Genomic DNA, 19,717 nt, shown 5'->3' with positions numbered 1-19,717 from the left:
ACTATCATGATACAGAAGTCCGGAAAAGGGGCCACTTTGTCGAGTGTCGAGGCATGTGACACTTGCCCGATACACAATACAAAGAAATCCCTGGCAGTGCGGCCAAACCGGGGGGGTTGCACCTATTGTACATGCTGACAGGACCCCACTAACCAGATATTAATTAGTTGCAGTACTCAAAACTGCAGTAGCAAAAATGGGTTTGGACACACAAAAATTCACCACACAGTCTTTCAGAATCGGTGCAGCTACAAGCAGGACTTCAAGCAACCACGATACAGAGAATTGGACGATGGCGATCTGATGCAGTAAATACATACGTCCAATTAGACAGTGAGCACCTCTAAAAAGTCTTAATTTTTCTATCTTGCAGATCTGCCTCAGGCGCAATGCGTAGCTTGGATCATTGATCACTCGCTCATATATACATTGGGCGGCTAGGAGAGCACAGAAATGACCCTATGGATTACATTTAGGATTGACACCTCACGAGTGGGTCATCACATGGATGGGAAAGCCTGGTATGCGCTGGGACCAGTTATTGCCCCTTCTACGGTGCCTGAGAATCTCGAGGGCTGCTCCGGATGTCATAATACATCTGGGGGGAGTGACTTGTGCTCATTGTCATGCAAGCAGCTGATAAAGGCAAAAAGAGACTTCGCTAAGCTATTCGACTGGTACTCGAATGCCGTTAGACATTATCCTGCGGCCTAAGTGGAAAGACTCCAGACTATGGAGTAGGGGTCGAAGAAAGTTAACTGGCAGATCAGTGCCTGGATACAGAAACTCGCGGTCAACAGATAAGGCACCAGTGGGCGGACTATCTTTGCCAGGGTCTGTTCAGACCGGATAGAGTACACCTGTCTGACATTGGTTACGATATCTTTAACAATGCTCTCCAGGACGCCATAGAGATGGATTTACGAAAAAAGCCATGGCCCCGCAGCTGTTTGGTTAGTGGGGGACACGAGGCAAGGGTCTGCCCTGCCTCATGTTCTTGGCGGTTACCCGAGCCTGTGGGGCATCTTGCAAGTAGTGCCGGTGGCAGCCAATCGGCGCTTTGGGCGGAGCAAAGTGGGGGCACGACATGCACCGATGGTCGGGGCCCCCTTGCTTGGGGACAAGGCAGGGGGCCCATGCTTGGTCCTCACGGTGGGCAGCAGCGGAGACACATACCGGCTCGGGTACCAATTGTTAGATTTTAATCAGGTGTTAAATAAAGCTGCGGCCTTATTATTCCAATAATGGTTCTGGTGTTTCTTTAACGGATGATGTATGCATAAATATGCTCAATAAGGTGGAAGGGACGCTGGCGACTTGAGGTTATGGTTTGCGGCTGCTAGCATTATTCAGCTTTACATCCTGTGTGAATTTTGCGTAATACGAAGTTGAGTTGCTGCCATATCATTCCAGGAAAGGTCATGTTCATTTAAAGATTTACTGACACACGATGCTACTGTTTTGGTTGGTTGTTTAGTGTAGGCTTCTCCACAACAATCAAAAAATTAATATTAAGTAAGCTCTTTAACAGGTAAGTTAGCTGGATAACTTGTCCCATATATTCAGTGGGATAAATGATCTGCTATGAACATACCTGCCTAAAATTATCTAGCTATGTTTGAATATTATAGGTTAGGTTTTTGTTATCCAGCCTAATGTGGCTGGATAACTTGCAACTTAGATATTTTTTTAAAAATATGAAAATAAGAAAAAAAAAAATAATTTATAGACCTGCATCCTGAATCTCACCCCAATATGTTCAAAATGGCCCTGACGGGCTGAGCATTGCAAACTCCCCAGACCCAACACATGTAAAGAATAAAATTAGTTTTGGGGATGGGTCACAGATTGCCTCCACCCCTTTCTTCCCCATGTTTAAATTTTGAAATGGCACCCTGCTTCCCTCCCACCTGACTCACTACCCACCTGCATCCTCTGTCAGTGATATCTATTAACCTGCTTGCATCAGAAAAAACCCTGCCAGGAGTGAAGTAACATCTTACCTCAGTTCTGGTGCTTCCAGTACTGCGCTGAAAGACATGTGCTGGAAGCGTAAGCTACTCACAGCCAGTGCTTCCAGCGCAGCTGACAGATTTTTTTTTTCCCGAGCTTATCTTGGGGGCTCATACCATATCAGGAAGTACTGCTTTTGGAATTCTCTTTCGTTTTAATGACCAGATTGGCTGTTTAACCAGGGCAGAGAGGGCAGGGATTTTACTCCAGGCACTTCCTAATTCCAAAGAAAACAAGGAGCTCTGTCTCATCTTGAACCTAAAGGCCTTGAACAAAGTTCAAGATGATTTCCGTGGGCACCTTGAATCCCCTTCCTGCAGAAAAGGGACTTTCTTTGTTCTCTCGATCTAAAAGATGCCTACACTCACATTGAGATCTTCCCCAGTCTAAGGAAGTATCTCAGATTTGTGGTGGGAGACCTGCACCTACAGTATCGTGTTCTGTTTGGGCTTGCGTCCATACCATGTGTCTTCACACAATGTTTAGCTGTGGTGGCAGTGCACCTACGCAGACTGGGGGTGTATGTGTATCCCTATCTAACGATTGGCTGATCAAGAGCACATCTTGGGCAGGAGCTGAAGAGTCTGTGTGCATAACCATCTGGGTACTGGAGTTACTAGGGTTTATCAACTTACTCCAAGTCTTGCTACTGCCCATCACCTCAATTGGAGTTTATTGAAGCTCTGCTAGACATGACTCAGGCCAGAGTTTTTCTCCTGCAGCAGTGGGCTGTCACCCTGATGGCCATGTGACAGAGATCCAAGAGAGTCAGCAGTTACCCCCTTGGTACATGTTGAGGCTGTTGGGCTACATGGCTGCTACTGTTCATTTTCACCCCCATGGCATGCTTTTTTATGCAAAAATTAACTAACATCATTCCTCAGTCTTCCAGAAATGAACAAAAAAATACCATGGATACCTACATCCCAATATGCATTTTATATTACAAAGTTTTTTTTATTAAATTATTCTAAATTATTTTAAATTACATTTTTATGGAAGAGATTGATGGTTTCATATAACATAAAGGCTGTTACCATTCCGGTACTCAAAGCCCCACAGTTACATATAATCATGAACCATCAACCACATTCCTGACTGTAACATCTATATTTTTATTGAGAAAAAAACAAATTATAAAAAATTAAAAAAACAATTCCTTGAGAATTTGTGCAAAAGTGGTGCTCCTACATTAATCTAATATCAATTAATGTTTAATCATCAGTTCATGAAGTAACATTTCTGGCATCAAAAGATATAGAAACATAGAAACATAGAAACATAGAAATGACGGCAGAAGAAGACCAAACGGCCCATCCAGTCTGCCCAGCAAGCTTCACATTTTTTTCTCATACTTATCTGTTTCTCTTAGCTCTTTGGTTCTATTTCCCTTCCACCCCCACCATTAATGTAGAGAGCAGTGATGGAGCTGCAACCAAGTGAAATATCAAGCTTGATTAGTTAGGGGTAGTAGGGGTAGTAACCGCCGCAATAAGCAAGCTACACCCATGTTTATTTGTTTTACCCAGACTGTGTTATTCAGCCCTTATTGGTTGTTTTTCTTCTCCCCTGCCGTTGAAGCAGGGAGCTATGCTGGATATGCGTGTAGTATCAGTTTTTCTTCTCCCCTGCCGTTGAAGTATAGAGCTATGCTGGAAATGCGTGAAGTATTAGTTTTTCTTCTCCCCTGCGGTTGAAGCAGGATATGCATTGAAAGTGAAGTATCAGGCTTATTTGGTTTGGGGTAGTAACCGCCGTAACAAGCCAGCTACTCCCCGCTTTGTGAGTGCGAATCCTTTTTTCTTCTCCCCTGCCGTTGAAGCAGAGAGCTATGCTGGATATGCGTGAAGTATCAGTTTTTCTTCTCCCCTGCCGTTGAAGCAGAGAGCTATGCGTGAAGTATCAGGTTTTCTTCTCCCCTGCCGTTGAAGCAGAGAGCTATGCTGGATATGTATTGAAAGTGAAGTATCAGGCTTATTTGGTTTGGGGTAGTAACCGCCGTAACAAGCCAGCTACTCCCCACTTTGTGAGTGCGAATCCTTTTTTCCACATTTCCTCTTGCTGTTGTAGCTTAGAGTGATGTTGGAGTCACAGTAACCATGTGTATGTTTATTGAATAAGGGTATTATCTCCAGGCAGTAGCCGTCATTCTGGCGAGCCACCCACTCTTTATTGACGGCCTCTTGATTTTATGGATCCACAGTGTTTATCCCACGCCCCTAGCTTACTGCCCTCCCGAGGCCACGTTTCTAATTAAATCATTCGTCAGGGGACGTTATCGTCTTTGTTGTGGTGCTGATCATCCAGTGCTATAATCCTCATCTCCTTCGCTTGAAACACTGAATATGTAAGCAGAGCGACAGCTAACTTCCATTTCTTAGTTTATATATCCATCATGTGACCTCAAACTAACCAATGAGAACAGGAGTCTATGAAAAAAACAATTGGAAAAAACATGATGGGTATATAAACCATGAAATGGACGTTAGCTGTCGTTCTGCTTACATATTCAGTGAGCGTTTCAAGCGAAGGAGATGATTACAGCATTGGATTCAGCATTGGATGATTGGCACCACAGCAAAGAAGACAACTTCTCCTGATGAAGGATTTAATTCGAAACGTGGCCTTGTTGGGAGGGCAGTAAAGCTATTCTTTTGATGCCATTTTCTAAACTTGATGCCAGAAATTTGTTACTTCATGAATTGATATGAGATTAATGTAGGAGTACCACGTTTGCACAAATTTTCAAGGAATTATTTTTTGAATTTTTTATAATTTTTTTCTCAATAAAAATATGGACATTACAGTGAGGAAGGTGATTGGTTCATGATTATATTGAACTGTGGGGCTTTGAGTACCGGGATGGTAAAAAGCTTTTGTTACATGAAACCAATCTCTTCCATAAAAATTTAATTTAAAATAATTTAGAATAATTTCTTAACACACTTTTTTTTGTTATATAAGATGTATGTTGGAATGTAGATATCCATGGTACTTTTTTGTTCATTTCTGGAAGAATGAGGCATGATATAAATTAATTTTTGCTAATATCATTACATTCCTTAGTGGTTATTTTAAATAATGCTTTTTATGCATCATGGCCAATGACCTTGCGGTCCTAGTAGCGGCAAGCCATTCAGGATCTTCAGGATTGCATCAGAGTCACTCCTTTGCTCTGAGACACTCTGTTTTGGTGGCAGGACATTTCCAGTTTGGTACAGGTGATCCCTTCCAAATTCCTCCAGTGCAAATTTTCTTAACCACGGATGCATCCAACCTGGGTTGGGGAGCTCATGTAAATGGGCTTTGTACCTAGGACTTCTGGTCTGCATGGGAACATCTACCAGATAAACTTCCTGGAGCTCTGGGCAACTCTGTATGCACTATGGGCTTTCAGAAATTGGCTGTCCAATAAAATTGTACTGATCCAGATGGACCACCAACTGGTGATGTATTATGTCAAGAAGCAGGGAGGTACAGGATCCTACCTTTCTGTGTCACAAAGCGTTCCAGGTTTGGGCTGGGCTCTCAACGGATGGTGCTCAAGGCCACCCATCTTGCAATCTGGACAACAGGGTGGCAGAAAGACTGAGTCAGTCCTTCAAACCTCATGAGTGGTCCCTGGATCAGTGTGGAGAATCAGATCTTCCACCTGTAAGGTAGCCTGGAGGTAGACCTATTCACGGCCCCCGGAACAGGAAGGTCCCTCTTTTCTGTTCCACTTACAGCGTGCATGGCAAACTAGCCTTGAATCCCTTAACCCTCATTCAAGGCCAGGGACATCTATATGCGTATCCTTCAGTTCCACTGGTTGCAAAGACTTTGTTGAAGCTCAGGGAAGAAAAGGACTGTGATTTTCATAGCGCCCCCCCCCCCTCCATTGGCCAAGACAGACTTGGTTTCTGCTTCTTCGGGAGTTGTCAATTTATAAACTGCTCAGATTGGGGACTTCCCAGATCTATCACTCAAGATCAAGGCAGGTTGCAGCATCCTAATCTCCAGGCCTTCTCGCTTACTGCCTGGATTTTGCGGTTTATTCTGTAACCTCTTGACATTTCTGAAGAGGTCTCAAGATGTTTTAGCTTCAAGAGGGCCTTCCACCAGAAAGTCCTACAGACTGATATGGAAGAGGTTTTTACCTTGTGTAAGCAAAGGACCTGAGACCACTTTAACTGCTTAAGAAAAAAAACTGATTACCTTCTACATCTTTCTGAGGCTGGTCTTAAGACCAACTCTGTCAGTGTCCATCTTAGTGCAGTTGGCACATTTTATCACCATTTAGAAGGTAAGCCCACTTCTGTACAGCCTTTAGTTATATGTTTTATTTGGGATCTGCCTCATTTGAAGCCTCCCATCAGATCTCCTGTTGTGTCATGGACCTCTAATGTTTTTACCCAGTTGATGAAAGTTCCTTTTGATCTGTTGCTTTCCTGTAATCTGAGGTACATGACCTGGAAGGTTGTATTTTTGGAGGCAGTTTCTTCAGTGCACAAGGTCAATGAGCTTCAGGCATTTGTTGATATCCACCTTACACTGTTTTTTCATAATAGGGTGGTCTTGTGTATGCACCCTAAGTTTTGCCTAAGGTGGGGTCAGAATTCTACCTTTATCAGTCCATTGCCTTTTCAACATTTTCCTCAGGCCTTATTCTTACTAAGGTGAACAAGTTTGGACTGCAAGAGAGCCTTGGCCTTCTATCTGGAGCAGACAGAAGCCCATAGAAATCCATAAAATTTTTTTTTCCTTTCGATCATAGTAAGCTGGGTATCATCCGTTGCAAAACAGATGCTTTCCAGTTGGCTAGCAGATTGAATCTCCTGTTAGCCTGGGTGAGCTTGAATCTGGTGGGCCATGTCCAAGCCATTCTAGCATTGGTGGCTCACTTGTGATCAGTCCCCGTGATGGAGATCTACAAGGCTGCGACATGGAGTTCTATCTACTCCTTCACTTCGGATTGCTGTTTGGAAAGGGATGCCCAAAGCGACAGCAGGTTTGTCCAGTCTGCCTTCTGAACTTGTTAGAGGTGTAGAACCCAACTCTGTTCCCACCTAGGGCCCATTGTTTTTGTTCAGGCTGACCCCTCTTTAGAGTATACACAAAAAAAAAAAAGCCTGTTGCTAAAAAAAAAAAAAAAAAAGTTTCCTAGCGTGTAGCAGATGGACTCAAAACAAGTGGGATATAGTGTGCTCGTGCTAGCAGTTGGAGACGGATCTGACGTCAGCACGGGTACATATACCCCGACAGGAAATGTAGCAATTCAGTAATTTCCGTCTCCAAAGCAGTTTGGAGCTCCCTCACGCTCGCTGAGCGTGTTTCCAAATTCTACACGACTAAATTCATAGAAGAAACCTACCTGAAGATGAGCCCCCCACTCCTGCGGTGATACCAGTCGGTCCCTCCCCCAGTTGAGTTTCCCGAGGCGATTTCCGTGGTCCCTCGGAGGTAAGTGCCATGGTCCGGTGGCCGACTCGTGGCAGGGACCTAGCCCCTGAGTGAGAAGGGCTCGGGCGCGGCATAGAGGCAGCCTCGGTCTCAGCGTGGACTTGGACCCCGAGTGAGACGAGTTCGGGTGCGGCCCAGAGGCAGCGGGTGCACTTCCTCGAGCGAGGCGGTGATGGTACTTACCCTCTCCCCCCGCAGCCGGAGACAGCCCGGGTCGCAACCGGGAAGCGCCGAAGACAAGGTAAGGCATACATCTTTACTTGGTCTCCGAGGAAGTGAGGCTTTGCAGAGTCTGCCTAGGTGGTAATCCGCCACGGAGGTCGCCATTTTTCTGCCTGGTTTGTTAGCCGCACGTTGTTAGCCGCTCGCTGTTAGGCGCACGGTGTAAAGCGCACATTTATAGGCGCCCGCTGATAAGCGTCCGTTCCTAGACGCACATGGAACGTAAGAGAGCCCAGGCATCAGCGGAGCTGGCCCCTCCAACATCAGGCATGCAACCTCAGAGCTACACAGAGCAAGGAAGCAGACTCCCTATGTGCCCAACGTGAAGAGGCCCTGGGAGTTCCAGGCCAGGATCGGTCACAGCCCAGCGTACTTGCCAGTTCCTCAGGGAACACCCCGGACCTAGCCGGCAGTAGTGAGCAGCCGGGGACCCCGAGGGACCTGGTACCCCTCAGACCAGATCCTGCTTCGCTCTCCTGGGTGGAATTATTCAAGGGGATTCATGCCTTTGTCTCAATGCAGGCTGCTCCCCTAGCGGGTCCATACATACCGGATGACCCGGCCCCTGGACCCTCAAGGCCTAGGCACGGCCACGCGCCACCCGGGACCCCCACTTATGGGGATTCAGATTGCCCTGAGGAAGACGACGAGTCCCCCGAGGAGGGAGAACTTCCCTCGGGGGGTTGAACCATATCGGACCATGAGGCGCTGCTTCTTGAGAGGGGATCTCCCAGGCCTGATCTCTCAATGCCTGTCGGAACTGGCTCTTCCGGGCCATGATGCCCCAGAGGAACCGAGAATGAACCCCCTGTTGGAGGGCCTGTGCCAAACGTCTCACCATTTTCCCCTCCTACAAGTAGCTCAGCAGTTAATCGATCTGGAATGGAATACGCCGGAGGCCTCATTCAAAGGGGGTCGGGCCTTGGCTGGCATGTATCCCTTAGACCCGGCAACCAAGGAGAAGCTGGCGTGCCCCCAGGTAGACGCCATGGTTAGCGCAATTGTGAAGCGCACCACCATTCCGGTGGAGGGGCGGCCCTCAAGGATACACATGACCGGCGCATGGACACCATTCTGAAACAAGCCTTTGAGGTGGCAACCATGTCCCTATGGATTGCGACCTGCTGCACCGTGGTGACACGTTCCTGTTTATCACAGGCTAGGAGCAACACCCCGGGAGAAGAAATGGAATCAGCTCTCTCATTCCTCACTGATGCAGCCTCCGACCTAGTCCGTATGGCAGCCAAGGGAGTGTCATCCTCAGTGGCGGCCAGGAGACAGCTCTGGCTACGTAATTGGTCAGCAGACTCATCCTCCAAGACGCGCCTCACGAGAATGCCCTTTGAGGGATCCCTCCTGTTCGGCAGTGACCTTGAGAAACTGGCCAATAAATGGGGCGCCTCTCCATTACCCCGTCTACCAGAAGACCAGTCAAGGAGGAACCAGCGCCCCTTCCCCAGACCATCCAGAGGTAGAAACTCTCAGCGCTTCAACCCTTATAGGACTCACTACCAAGCACCTCGTTCGCAGGCCAGGAACCAGTCCTTTCAGCCTAAGCACAACAAGAGGGGGAACTGGCTCGGGTTCGGGTCCTGGCCGTACCCCACAATGACAATCAGCCGACCCATCCGGGGGTCGCGGCCATAGGGGGCAGGCTGTCCCTCTTCTACCGCAGGTGGGTCGAGATTACCTCGGATCAGTGGGTCCTCGCCATCATCCGAGAGGGGTATTACCTGGATTTTCTTCGGCTTCCGCCGGACAGGTTTGTGGAGTCTCCTTGTTCGCCCATCAAGAGGACGGCCCTAGACGTCACTTTACGGAGGCTCCTGTTCCTAAAGGCCATAATCCCAGTGCCTACAAGGGAGATGAATTCTGGGCATTATTCCATTTATTTCATCGTGCCCAGGAAGGAGGGCACTTTCAGGCCCGTCCTGGACCTCAAGTCAGTCAACCGGCACCTATGGGTCCCCAGCTTTCGCATGGAAACTCTGAGGTCTGTCAAAGATTCAGTACAGCCAGGGGAGTTTCTCACATCCCTAGATCTGTCTGAAGCCTACCTGCATATCCCAATCCATTGGGATCATCAGCGCTATTTACGCTTCAAGGTCCTGGACCAGCACTTCCAGTTCCGAGCTTTACCCTTCGGGTTAGCCACCGCGCCGTGGACCTTTACCAAGGTCATAATAGTAGTGGCAGCGTCCCTCAGGAAGGAGGGAATCCTCGTCCATCTCTACCTGGACGATTGGCTGATCCGGGCGAAGTCACCAGAGGAGAGCCGCCAGGCAACCAACAGAGTTATAGCTCTTCTGGAAAGCCTAGGATGGGTTGTAAACTTGAACAAGAGTTCCCTACAGCCTTCTCAGTCGCTGGAATATCTAGGAGTCCGATTCGACACCCAGGAAGACAGGGTCAGCCTGACCTCCAAGAGAAGATCAAAGCTCCGGAATAGTCTAAAAGCTCCGCTGAGCGCCACCCGGCCCACAGCTTGGGATTACTTACAGGTCCTCGGCCTTATGGCATCCACTCTGGAAGTGATACCATGGGCGCAGGCTCATATGAGACCATTACAACGCACCCTCCTATCTCGGTGGAGCCCACGATCACAAAACTACACCACACACCTACCTCTACCAGCCAGAGTACGGAATCAGATATGGTGGTGGTTGCAGCCCGGCCACATGAGCCGGGGGTCAAGAATGTCCTCCCCAACCTGGACCCTGCTCACTGCGGATGCCAGCCTGAATGGATGGGGAGGACATTGCGAAGAACTCACCGCCCAAGGGCGGTGGAACAGAGAAGAGTCGGGGTGGAACATCAACCGGCTAGAGGCATGGGCAGTCAGGCTAGCGTGCCTGCGATTTGCCCACAGACTTCGCAACAGAGCGGTCAGAGTGATGTCAGACAATGCCACCACGGTGGCATACATCAACCGACAGGGCGGAACCAGAAGCCAACAGGTATCCTTAGAAATAGCCCCCCTGATGACTTGGGCGGAAGCAAATCTCCAGGACATATCCGCCGTCCACATCGCCGGGAAGGACAACGCCGCGGCAGACTTCCTCAGCAGAGAGAGCCTACATCCAGGGGAATGGCAGCTGTCGCCCTCAGCTTTCCAGATGATTGTGGATCGGTGGGGGACGCCGGGCATGGACCTACTAGCGGACAGGTCCAACGCTCAAGTACCCAGTTATTTCAGCCGCAGGCGGGATCCTCTATCCCAGGGGATCGATGCCCTGGTACAGCCATGGCCTCAGGGGATCCTGCTATATGCCTTTCCTCCATGGCCACTGCTGGGCGCCATTATACACAAGATTCAGCGGCACAGAGGCCTAGTTCTTCTAGTGGCACCGGACTGGCCAAGAAGACCCTGGTACGCAGACATGAGAAGACTACTGGCAGGGAATCCACTACCCCTGCCTCCACACAGGGACCTGCTGCAGCAAGGTCCCATCCTCCACGAGGATCCAGCTCAATTCTCTCTTATGGTCTGGCCCTTGAGAGGGCTAGATTGAAGAAACGAGGATACTCGGGGCCGGTAATAGATACCCTCCTCCGAGCACGCAAGTTCTCCACATCACTAACATATATAAGGATCTGGAGAGTATTTGAAGCCTGGTGCGAAACTCACGGCATCAATCCACATGCCGCTAAGATCCCTATCATTTTGGATTTCCTGCAAGATGGACTTCAGAAGGGTCTGTCCCTCAGTTCCATCAAAGTTCAAGTGGCAGCGCTATCCTGCTACGGTACCCGGAGTGACGGCAACAGCATCGCCACACTCCCAGACGTTTCACGTTTCCTGAAAGGAGTCAAACACATTCGCCCGCCTCTGAAGTGGCAGGTGCACCTGTGGAACCTCAACCTAGTGTTGGAATTTCTAGCGGGATCCGCCTTCAGACCCCTTCGAGGCCTGTCTCTCCATTTGTTGACCTTGAAGATGGTGTTCTTGCTGGCTGTATGTTCAGCACGCCGCATCTCAGAGCTGCAAGCACTGTCCTGCCGTGATCCATTCCTCAGAATCACTCAAGAGGCTATCCATCTTTGCACGGTTCCTTTCTTCTTACCCAAAGTAGTCTCCCAATTTCACCTCAACCAAACCGTATCCTTGCCAACCACGGAAGGTTTGAAGAAATCAGAAAAGGTCGAATACTGCGTCATCTCGACATCGGCAGAATACTGGCCAGATACTTGGAAATGTCAGAAGCAGTACGAAAGACGGACCATCTGTTCGTCCTTCACAGCGGGAAGAAGCAAGGAGAAGCGGCCTCACGGCCAACCATCGCCCGCTGGATCAAAGAAGTTATCAAGGCGGCCTACGTAGAGGCGGGAAAACCACCACCTCTCTGGGTCAAGGCTCATTCTACCAGAGCGCAAGCAGCCTCTTGGGCAGAAACTAGGATGTTGTCGCCTGCAGAGATATGTAAAGCGGCGACGTGGTCCTCCCTCCATACCTTCTCCAGATTCTACCATCTAGACGTTCAGGCCAGGGAGGACACAGCATTTGCGAGGGCAATCCTAAATGGACCTCGGGCAGCCTCCCGCCCAGTCCGGGAGTAGCTTTTGTACATCCCACTTGTTTTGAGTCCATCTGCTACACGCTAGGAAATGTTGAGATTACTTACCTGATAATCTCCTTTTCCTTAGTGTATGCAGATGGACTCAGCATCCCGCCCGGCTGCCGGTATACATGGGGATTCGCCGACTCACGGTAAGCCATGTTTGCTTATATAGGGTTTCCACCCTCCCGGGTGTCGACGCCTTCCGGTTAAGAACACTGGCGGTCTCCAGCTACCATCAATTGGTCAGGGTAATCCTGTTCATTTAAACGATCGGTCAGTCACACATATATTCATAAAAGCTTTTGCAAGGAAGATTACTGAATTGCTACACTTCCTGTGGGGGTATATGTACCCGTGCTGACGTCAGATCCGTCTCCAACTGCTAGCACGAGCACACTATATCCCACTTGTTTTGAGTCCATCTGCATACACTAAGGAAAAGGAGATTATCAGGTAAGTAATCTCAGCATTAGTGTCCATTCACACTTTTTGTTCCCCTTTATTATTGGGGGGGGGGGGGGGGCGCCTATAGCTAGGGATTCACCCATGTGTGAGGACTGCCATCCTGCTTGCCCTTGGAGAAAGCAGAGTTTCTTACCTGAAACAAGTATTCTTTTGAGAACAGCAGGATGTCAGTCCTCACAAGACCCACCTACGTCCCCATGGAATTGGGTCTCCACTACATGATTTAAAGTTTTCTTTTGCTATTGTATTAGACTGAAGGGACCTCGAGTGGCCGCAAGGTATAATGCATGCATGGGGTATGCTCAGTGAGGCTTGGTCAGAGTTCTAGAAACTTTGCCATAAGTTTTCTGTGCTGTTCTCCATTGGATGATGTCCTCCATGTGTGAAGACTGTCATTCTGCTGTCCTCAGAGAGCACCTGTTACAGGTAAACAACTCTGCTTTTCTTCCTGAACAATGGGCCACCCTAAAGAGTTTAATTTTCTAAATTACTACCTTTCAAGTGTACCATGTCACTGTGATTTCAAGAGTTTGCTTGTTTTTCCCTTAATTCTAATGGACTTTCTGAGAACAATATTCAGACTAATCTAGTCAAGTTAACTAAAGAATTACCTAGATAAATCTTCCAGTGTGAAAAATGTACAAATCATAGCAGCTAGTAAATCTAGGCAGCTAGATTTAGTTGTGGCATAAATACTCGTATCTTGAGGGGCAGAGATAAACTGGGGATGGAAAATACATGTATAGATTTGATTTCAGATTATGCACATGTTTTCAAGTGTGCAGCCAACCTGCAGAAATAACAACTGCAAGCTCCATGGGTACTTTAGTACCTGCTTCCTTGTAGCTAATTTTCAAAGGCCATCTACCTGCAGACCTTACATCTATATGGGTTACTGGTTGTTTCATCTGTTTGTCTTTTTCTTGTTTGTCTCAAAGACCAATAATTTATGGTGCACAATCTTAATTTTATTTTTTCTGGTGTGGTTTCTTTTCTTAGCCAGCTGATTCTTCACACATTACCAGTGATGATGAAAGATTCCTGCATAATCTTATTATGGAAGAGAGAGAAAAAAGCAGTTTTACTGTGGTGGTTATTACAGGAGTACAACCAGTTCATGTCCAGTATTTAAAAAATTATTTTCATCACTGGACCAGGCAGTTGGCGTAAGTACTACTTTAATTTATTATCTTTAGTTAATAACCAAGGTTTAAATGCAAATCCCCCCACCCTGGTTTTTTGTAATTTCCTCCTTCAGTTATATTGTAAACCGGCATAATGTACCCACGAATGTCGATATATAAAAGCTAATAAATAAATCTTGTTTTTCTGGATTTTGTTTTATTGAACTGTATTTAACTTGTTATAGTAAGTAAAATGAGCATAGGTTATGCCATGCCCACTTTGTTTTATTTAGTAGTGGTTTGCAGGCTTATTTTGCTTTTAAAAAGTATTAAAAAAATTAGTAAAATGCTGAACAAAGTTCCAAATATATGGATCATTTTTAATAGTAAACTAGAGCAGAGTAGTGTTCATTTGTAAGTATTGTGGTTGTACCTTAAACATTTGTGATCCTTAATGGACATGGATATATTCATTTATTTTAAATGTTTTGTTCATCATGAAACTTAAAGCAGGTTTAAACTATATAGGTCATAGTTATAATATACACTGATAAATGTAAGTAGAAAATGATTTCGAGGAGGAACTGGAGGTGAGATGTTTTACCTGGGCAGCCGAGCCGGATTCGTGGTTTGAGAGCCCTCTAGCCCTGACTGAGAACAGCTGCTGTGATGTATACGTAAGGGGCGGAACCCAGAAGTAGGCCTATAAGACCCAACCTACTTGTGGCGCGCAGCCAAAGCCGCGTGCGCCTAAGGGGCACGCGGCTAGGTCAGGCTTAGCCTGGCTTTGCCTGGATTTCGTCTGGAATTGATTATTTGTCGTTTACTTCATCTTGAAGGACTTCTAATTACTACTTCAGGTAGGCAAACTTAATTTCTTAATCACCATCCAGTTTTAATCTCCATAAGCGAAACCTCCTTAAGTTATATGGTGCAATGATAGCCATCTGAGGAACCCATTTGCCCAGAGTCTTATTACCTCTTCAAAAATATGCCTCATACCAAGAGGCAAGCCAGGTTAAGGCTATCCTCTAATACCATGAATCTTGATCCAGGGCAGTGGAGTGTATCAGAATGGCTTGGAACCCCTCAAGTAAACCCTGATGGACTGACCGCTTTAGGGGTGGATTTAGAGCAACCCCCCCCACCCTATGATCATTAAAACATATTTAAGTCCGGGGGCACCGGAAACACCACCTCTGCCCGGCAGTGAAGGGATTTTTTCTTCTGTAGAGCCGGGAACAACCCGAGATGTTCTTAATAGTCAAGATCTAACAGGGAAAAAACAGGAAGGATCTAAGGATATATTTCCTGTCGATAGCAGGGCTGAAACAGCCATGCTGTCTTGGGCCGTCTGTTCAGGCCCGGGAGGCGGAGCTTCTCAAAGTTGTTGCACAGAGCTTTGCTCTGTGTGGCTGCGTGAGGGTTCCCGCGCTGGAAAAAACAGATTCTCTTCAGTCTGTTTTTTCCGCGCGCGGAGCTTCCATTCTCTCCTCAGCGAATATTCATCTTGGCGAAAAAAGAGATATTAAATAAGTTAACATGGAACAGTCTACAGCACATAAGAAGCCCAGGCCATCGGGGTTTAAACCCTGCGCCTGTGGCAAAATAATGTCGCTCACGGACGGACATGAAGTCTGCTATGTGTGTCTGGGACCAGACTACATTCAGGTGTTGTGCAGGCATTGTTGAAAAATGTCGCCTAGAGCGCGACGTTTGAGGGCTGAAAGAATAGAAAGATTGCGACTGGCTATGCCCCCCCTTCGGGATCGCACTCGTTGCCGGGACCGGTGGCGCCTCAGCCCAAAAGAACAAAAAGGGCTGCGTCGATGAGGCCTACATTCTCGGACTCAAGTTCGGTACAGCCCCAAAGGGTTTCGAAGCATGCGTCAGATACAACGCCGACTTCGACAAAAAACCCGATATCAACACAGCCGCCGACGCACTTAGGAAAGTGGGCGCACCCATCGACGCCAACGCAACTTTTGGTGCCTAAGCGTTCACCAGAATCGACGCAATCTATTACATCGCACCCATTGGCGCCGACGTATTTATCGGCACCGAAACAGGCGGATACGATGCAGTCTAAGATGCCAATGCAATTGGGGGCAATACAAATACTACCTCCGCATTCAAAGGATAAATCGTTGAAATCGACACAAGAGCCATACAAGGCATTCTCATGCCTCCAAAGATTTGGCTTTGGATCAACACAAGCACGTCAGAACGAGTCAACATAAATCAAAACCCAGACAGAGATTCATCTGCTGAAAGTGTAGTGAGCCCCAAACACATAAGAGGAAATATGTACAACAGGAAACAAGATGAAGGTCACCAAGTCATTCTTCCTTGCATCCAGATACTCCTACCCTCTCACCGAGAAGAACTCGGCGAGGTAGCATTACATCACAGGGACCATGTGAGTCATCTATGGAGGAGGAATTATGTATATCTTTAAGTTCCTCCTCTTCCTCGCTGGATACATACTCAGACCAACCATCAGTTTCACATAGACGTATAAAGAGAAGGAAGTTACAGGATGTAATCACACCAGACATCCATGATCCAGTTGTTGATCTGCCCCCGTACTTCGTCCCGGATGAAGGGACAATGCTGCAAATGCCAGACTAAGCCAAACAAACCCTTTTACAAATCTCAAATCTACTATCAGAATTTATCACATCGTTACAGGGAACTTTCCAAGTTCCTATACCCCCACCGACTTCTCCAGAGGGCTCTTCTATACGTCCACTAGACGTTTCTCCAGAACAACCAGGGCAACCATGCCCAATTGATTTACCTCAACAACCACACTCAGATCCTTCCTCTCCAACATCTTCAATAGGATATCCATTGGATCCGGAAGAGGAACACCAACAGCCATACTCACCTCCAGAGGATCTGGCTTATCCAAAATTTATTGAAAAAGTGGGTACAACTCTTCACCTGGAAATCCAAAAAAAACCGTATCCCAGATCGGACACATTGGGTCTTTTAAAAATATTCGACCTCCCCAGTGAACCAACTAGTTTACCATCTCATAAGGTGCTGGATAGTGTCCTAGAAAAATCCTGGGAAACTCCTCATAATATCATTCCAGTATCTAGGAAAATTGATCTAAAATACAAGATGGAACAAAGTAGGCATGACTTTACCCAAGGCAAGTCTTGCCTCACAAATCTGCTTCACTTTTTTGAAGGAGTTAATAAACATGTGGATAAAGGTGAACCTGTAGATGTAGTATACTTGGATTTTCAGAAGGCATTTGACAAAGTTCCTCATGAGAGGCTTCTAGGAAAAATAAAAAGTCATGGGATAGGTGGCGATGTCCTTTCGTGGATTACAAACTGGCTAAAAGACAGGAAACAGAGTGTAGGATTAAATGGACAATTTTCTCAGTGGAAGGGTGTGGGCAGTGGAGTGCTTCAGGGATTTGTATTGGGACCCTTACTTTTCAATATATTTATAAATGATCTGGAAAGAAATACGACAAGTGAGGTAATCAGATTTGCAGATGATACAAAATTGTTCAGAATAGTTAAATCACAAGCAGATTGTGATAAATTGCAGGAAGACTTTGTGAGGCTGGAAAATTGGGCATCAAAGTGGCAGATGAAATTTAATGTGGACAAGTGCAAGGTGATGCATATAGGGAAAAATAACCCATGTTATAGTTACACAATGTTAGGTTCCATATTAGGTGCTACTACCCAAGAAAGAGATCTAGGCGTCATACTGGATAACACATTGAAATCGTCGGTTCAGTGTGCTTCGGCAGTCAAAAAAGCAAACAGAATGTTGGGAATTATTAGGAAGGGAATGGTGAATAAAACGGAAAATGTCATAATGCCTCTGTATCGCTCCATGGTGAGACCACACCTTGAATACTGTGTACAATTCTCGTCACCGCATCTCAAAAAAGATATAATTGCGATGGAGAAGTTACAGAGAAGGACGACCAAAATGATAAAGGGAATGGAACAACTCCCCTATGAGGAAAGACCAAAGAGGTTAGGACTTTTAAGTTTGGAGAAGATACGGCTGAGGGGGGGGGGGGGGGGGGGGATATGATAGAGGTGTTCAAAATCATGAGAGGTCTAGAACAGGTAGTTGTGAATAGGTTTTTTACTCTTTCGGATAATAGAAAGACTAGGGGGCAATCCATGAATTTAGCATGTGGCACATTTAAAACTAATCAGAGAAAATTCTTTTTCACTCAACGCACAATTAAACTCTGTGATTTGTTGCCAGAAGATGTGGTTAGTGCAGTTAGTATAGCTGTGTTTAAAAAAGGATTGGATAAGTTCTTGGAGGAGAAGTCCATTACCTGCTATTAATTAAGTTGACTTAGATACTAACCACCGCTATTACTAGCAACGGTAACATGGAATAGACTTAGTTTTTGGGTACTTGCCAGGTTCTTATGGCCTCTGTTGGAAACAGGTTGCTGGGCTTGATGGACCCTTGGTCTGACCCAGTATGGCATGTTCTTATGTTCTTATGAAACTATCCCCCTTTTACGCCACTCCGCAACTTCCACACCAGTCCCTCGTGGTGGAGTCTGCACTACAGAGGGCAAAGAAAACAAGATCTCATTCCAATGCTCCACCGGGTAAGGATCATAAGAGTCTCGAGTTCGTAAAGAAGGCCTTTCAATCCTCCATGCTCGCAGCCCGTATAGGTCAACATCAATTCTGTCTGCAACAGGTAAAAACTCTTCTGCCAACCTAGACAGAAAATGTGGGCTTCCCTCAACCAATACAGAACATGGAAGAAGGCTTACGTCATCTCTTTAGATCCATTTATGAATCCTTTGAAACGTCCTCTTGTACCTCTGCTTCCACAATAGCTGCATGCAGTATAGCATGGCTTAGAGCAAGTGCCATACAAGAGGACGTCCATGACAAACTGGCGAATTTACCATGTCGTGGGGACAACTTGTTCGGCACCCAACTGCTGGAAACATTTTCACAATTAAAGGAACAATCGGTAGCAGTACAATCTTTGGTCAACCCTCCGGCTTATTCCTCCTCAAAGAGGAGGTATTATTCTCAACCGCAAAGACAACCATTTCAAAGAAGACAGTTTCGCCCATATATACAATACAGACCGTCAACTTACCAACATCCACAAAGACCACAAGTCTCTCAACAGCAACCCAGGAGAGGTAGACCTACAACCCAGCATACACAAGGGCAGACAGCGGTGTCTACATCAAAGCCTCAGGCGTCTTTTTGAAGTTCACAGGGCCACCTCCTTCTCTTACAATCAACACGGGGAGGATTCAATTCTTTACCCAGGCCTGGTCACACATTACATCAGACTGGTGGGTACTGGACATCATACATCAAGGATACCGCCTTCATTTTTCCTCTATTCCACCCCTCCCATTCATACCTTCTGCAAAGATTACCATAAGGGATCACCTTCAGCTATCACAGGAAATTACCCAATTACTCGATCAACGAGCAATACAACACATACCCCGTTCCTCATGGAACAAAGGGTTTTATTCCCCATATTTCCTCATTCCAAAGAAAACAGAGGGACTATGTCCCATTTTAGATCTACGAGAACTCAAATACCTAGTGAAGGAAAAGTTCAAAATGGTATCCTTAAAGTCCATTCTACCCCTCCTCCAACTCAACGACTGGATGTGCTCCCTAGACCAGAAGGATACATACACACACATCCCGATGCACCTAGTGTCCTGGAAATACTTCTGTTTTCAGTGCAAGGGCCAGCATTATCAATATAAAGTTTTACCCTTCGGTCTAGCGACTGCACCGAGAGTTTTCACAAAATGCATGGCAGTGGTGGTGGCCCACCTCAGGAAACAACGTATACAAATTTTTCCATATCTGGACGATTGGCTCCTAGTAGCATTGGACC

At 46.6% G+C, this 19,717-nt stretch overlaps 1 protein-coding gene across 1 annotated transcript in view; it reads left to right on the top strand.

Annotated features, from left to right (window-relative positions):
- The window catches only part of SMCHD1 (structural maintenance of chromosomes flexible hinge domain containing 1), a 1,156,633-nt gene that overhangs the window by 103,428 nt on the left and 1,033,488 nt on the right, over positions 1-19,717 (top strand). Inside the window, 1 exon segment of the mRNA XM_029591083.1 lies at positions 13,701-13,867. Coding sequence (XP_029446943.1) covers positions 13,701-13,867 — 167 coding nt within the window.

This window comes from Rhinatrema bivittatum, chromosome 2, assembly GCF_901001135.1.
Source record: "Rhinatrema bivittatum chromosome 2, aRhiBiv1.1, whole genome shotgun sequence".
In the NCBI taxonomy this organism is placed as follows: domain Eukaryota; kingdom Metazoa; phylum Chordata; class Amphibia; order Gymnophiona; family Rhinatrematidae; genus Rhinatrema; species Rhinatrema bivittatum.
This window is presented reverse-complemented; position numbering and strand designations above follow the sequence as displayed.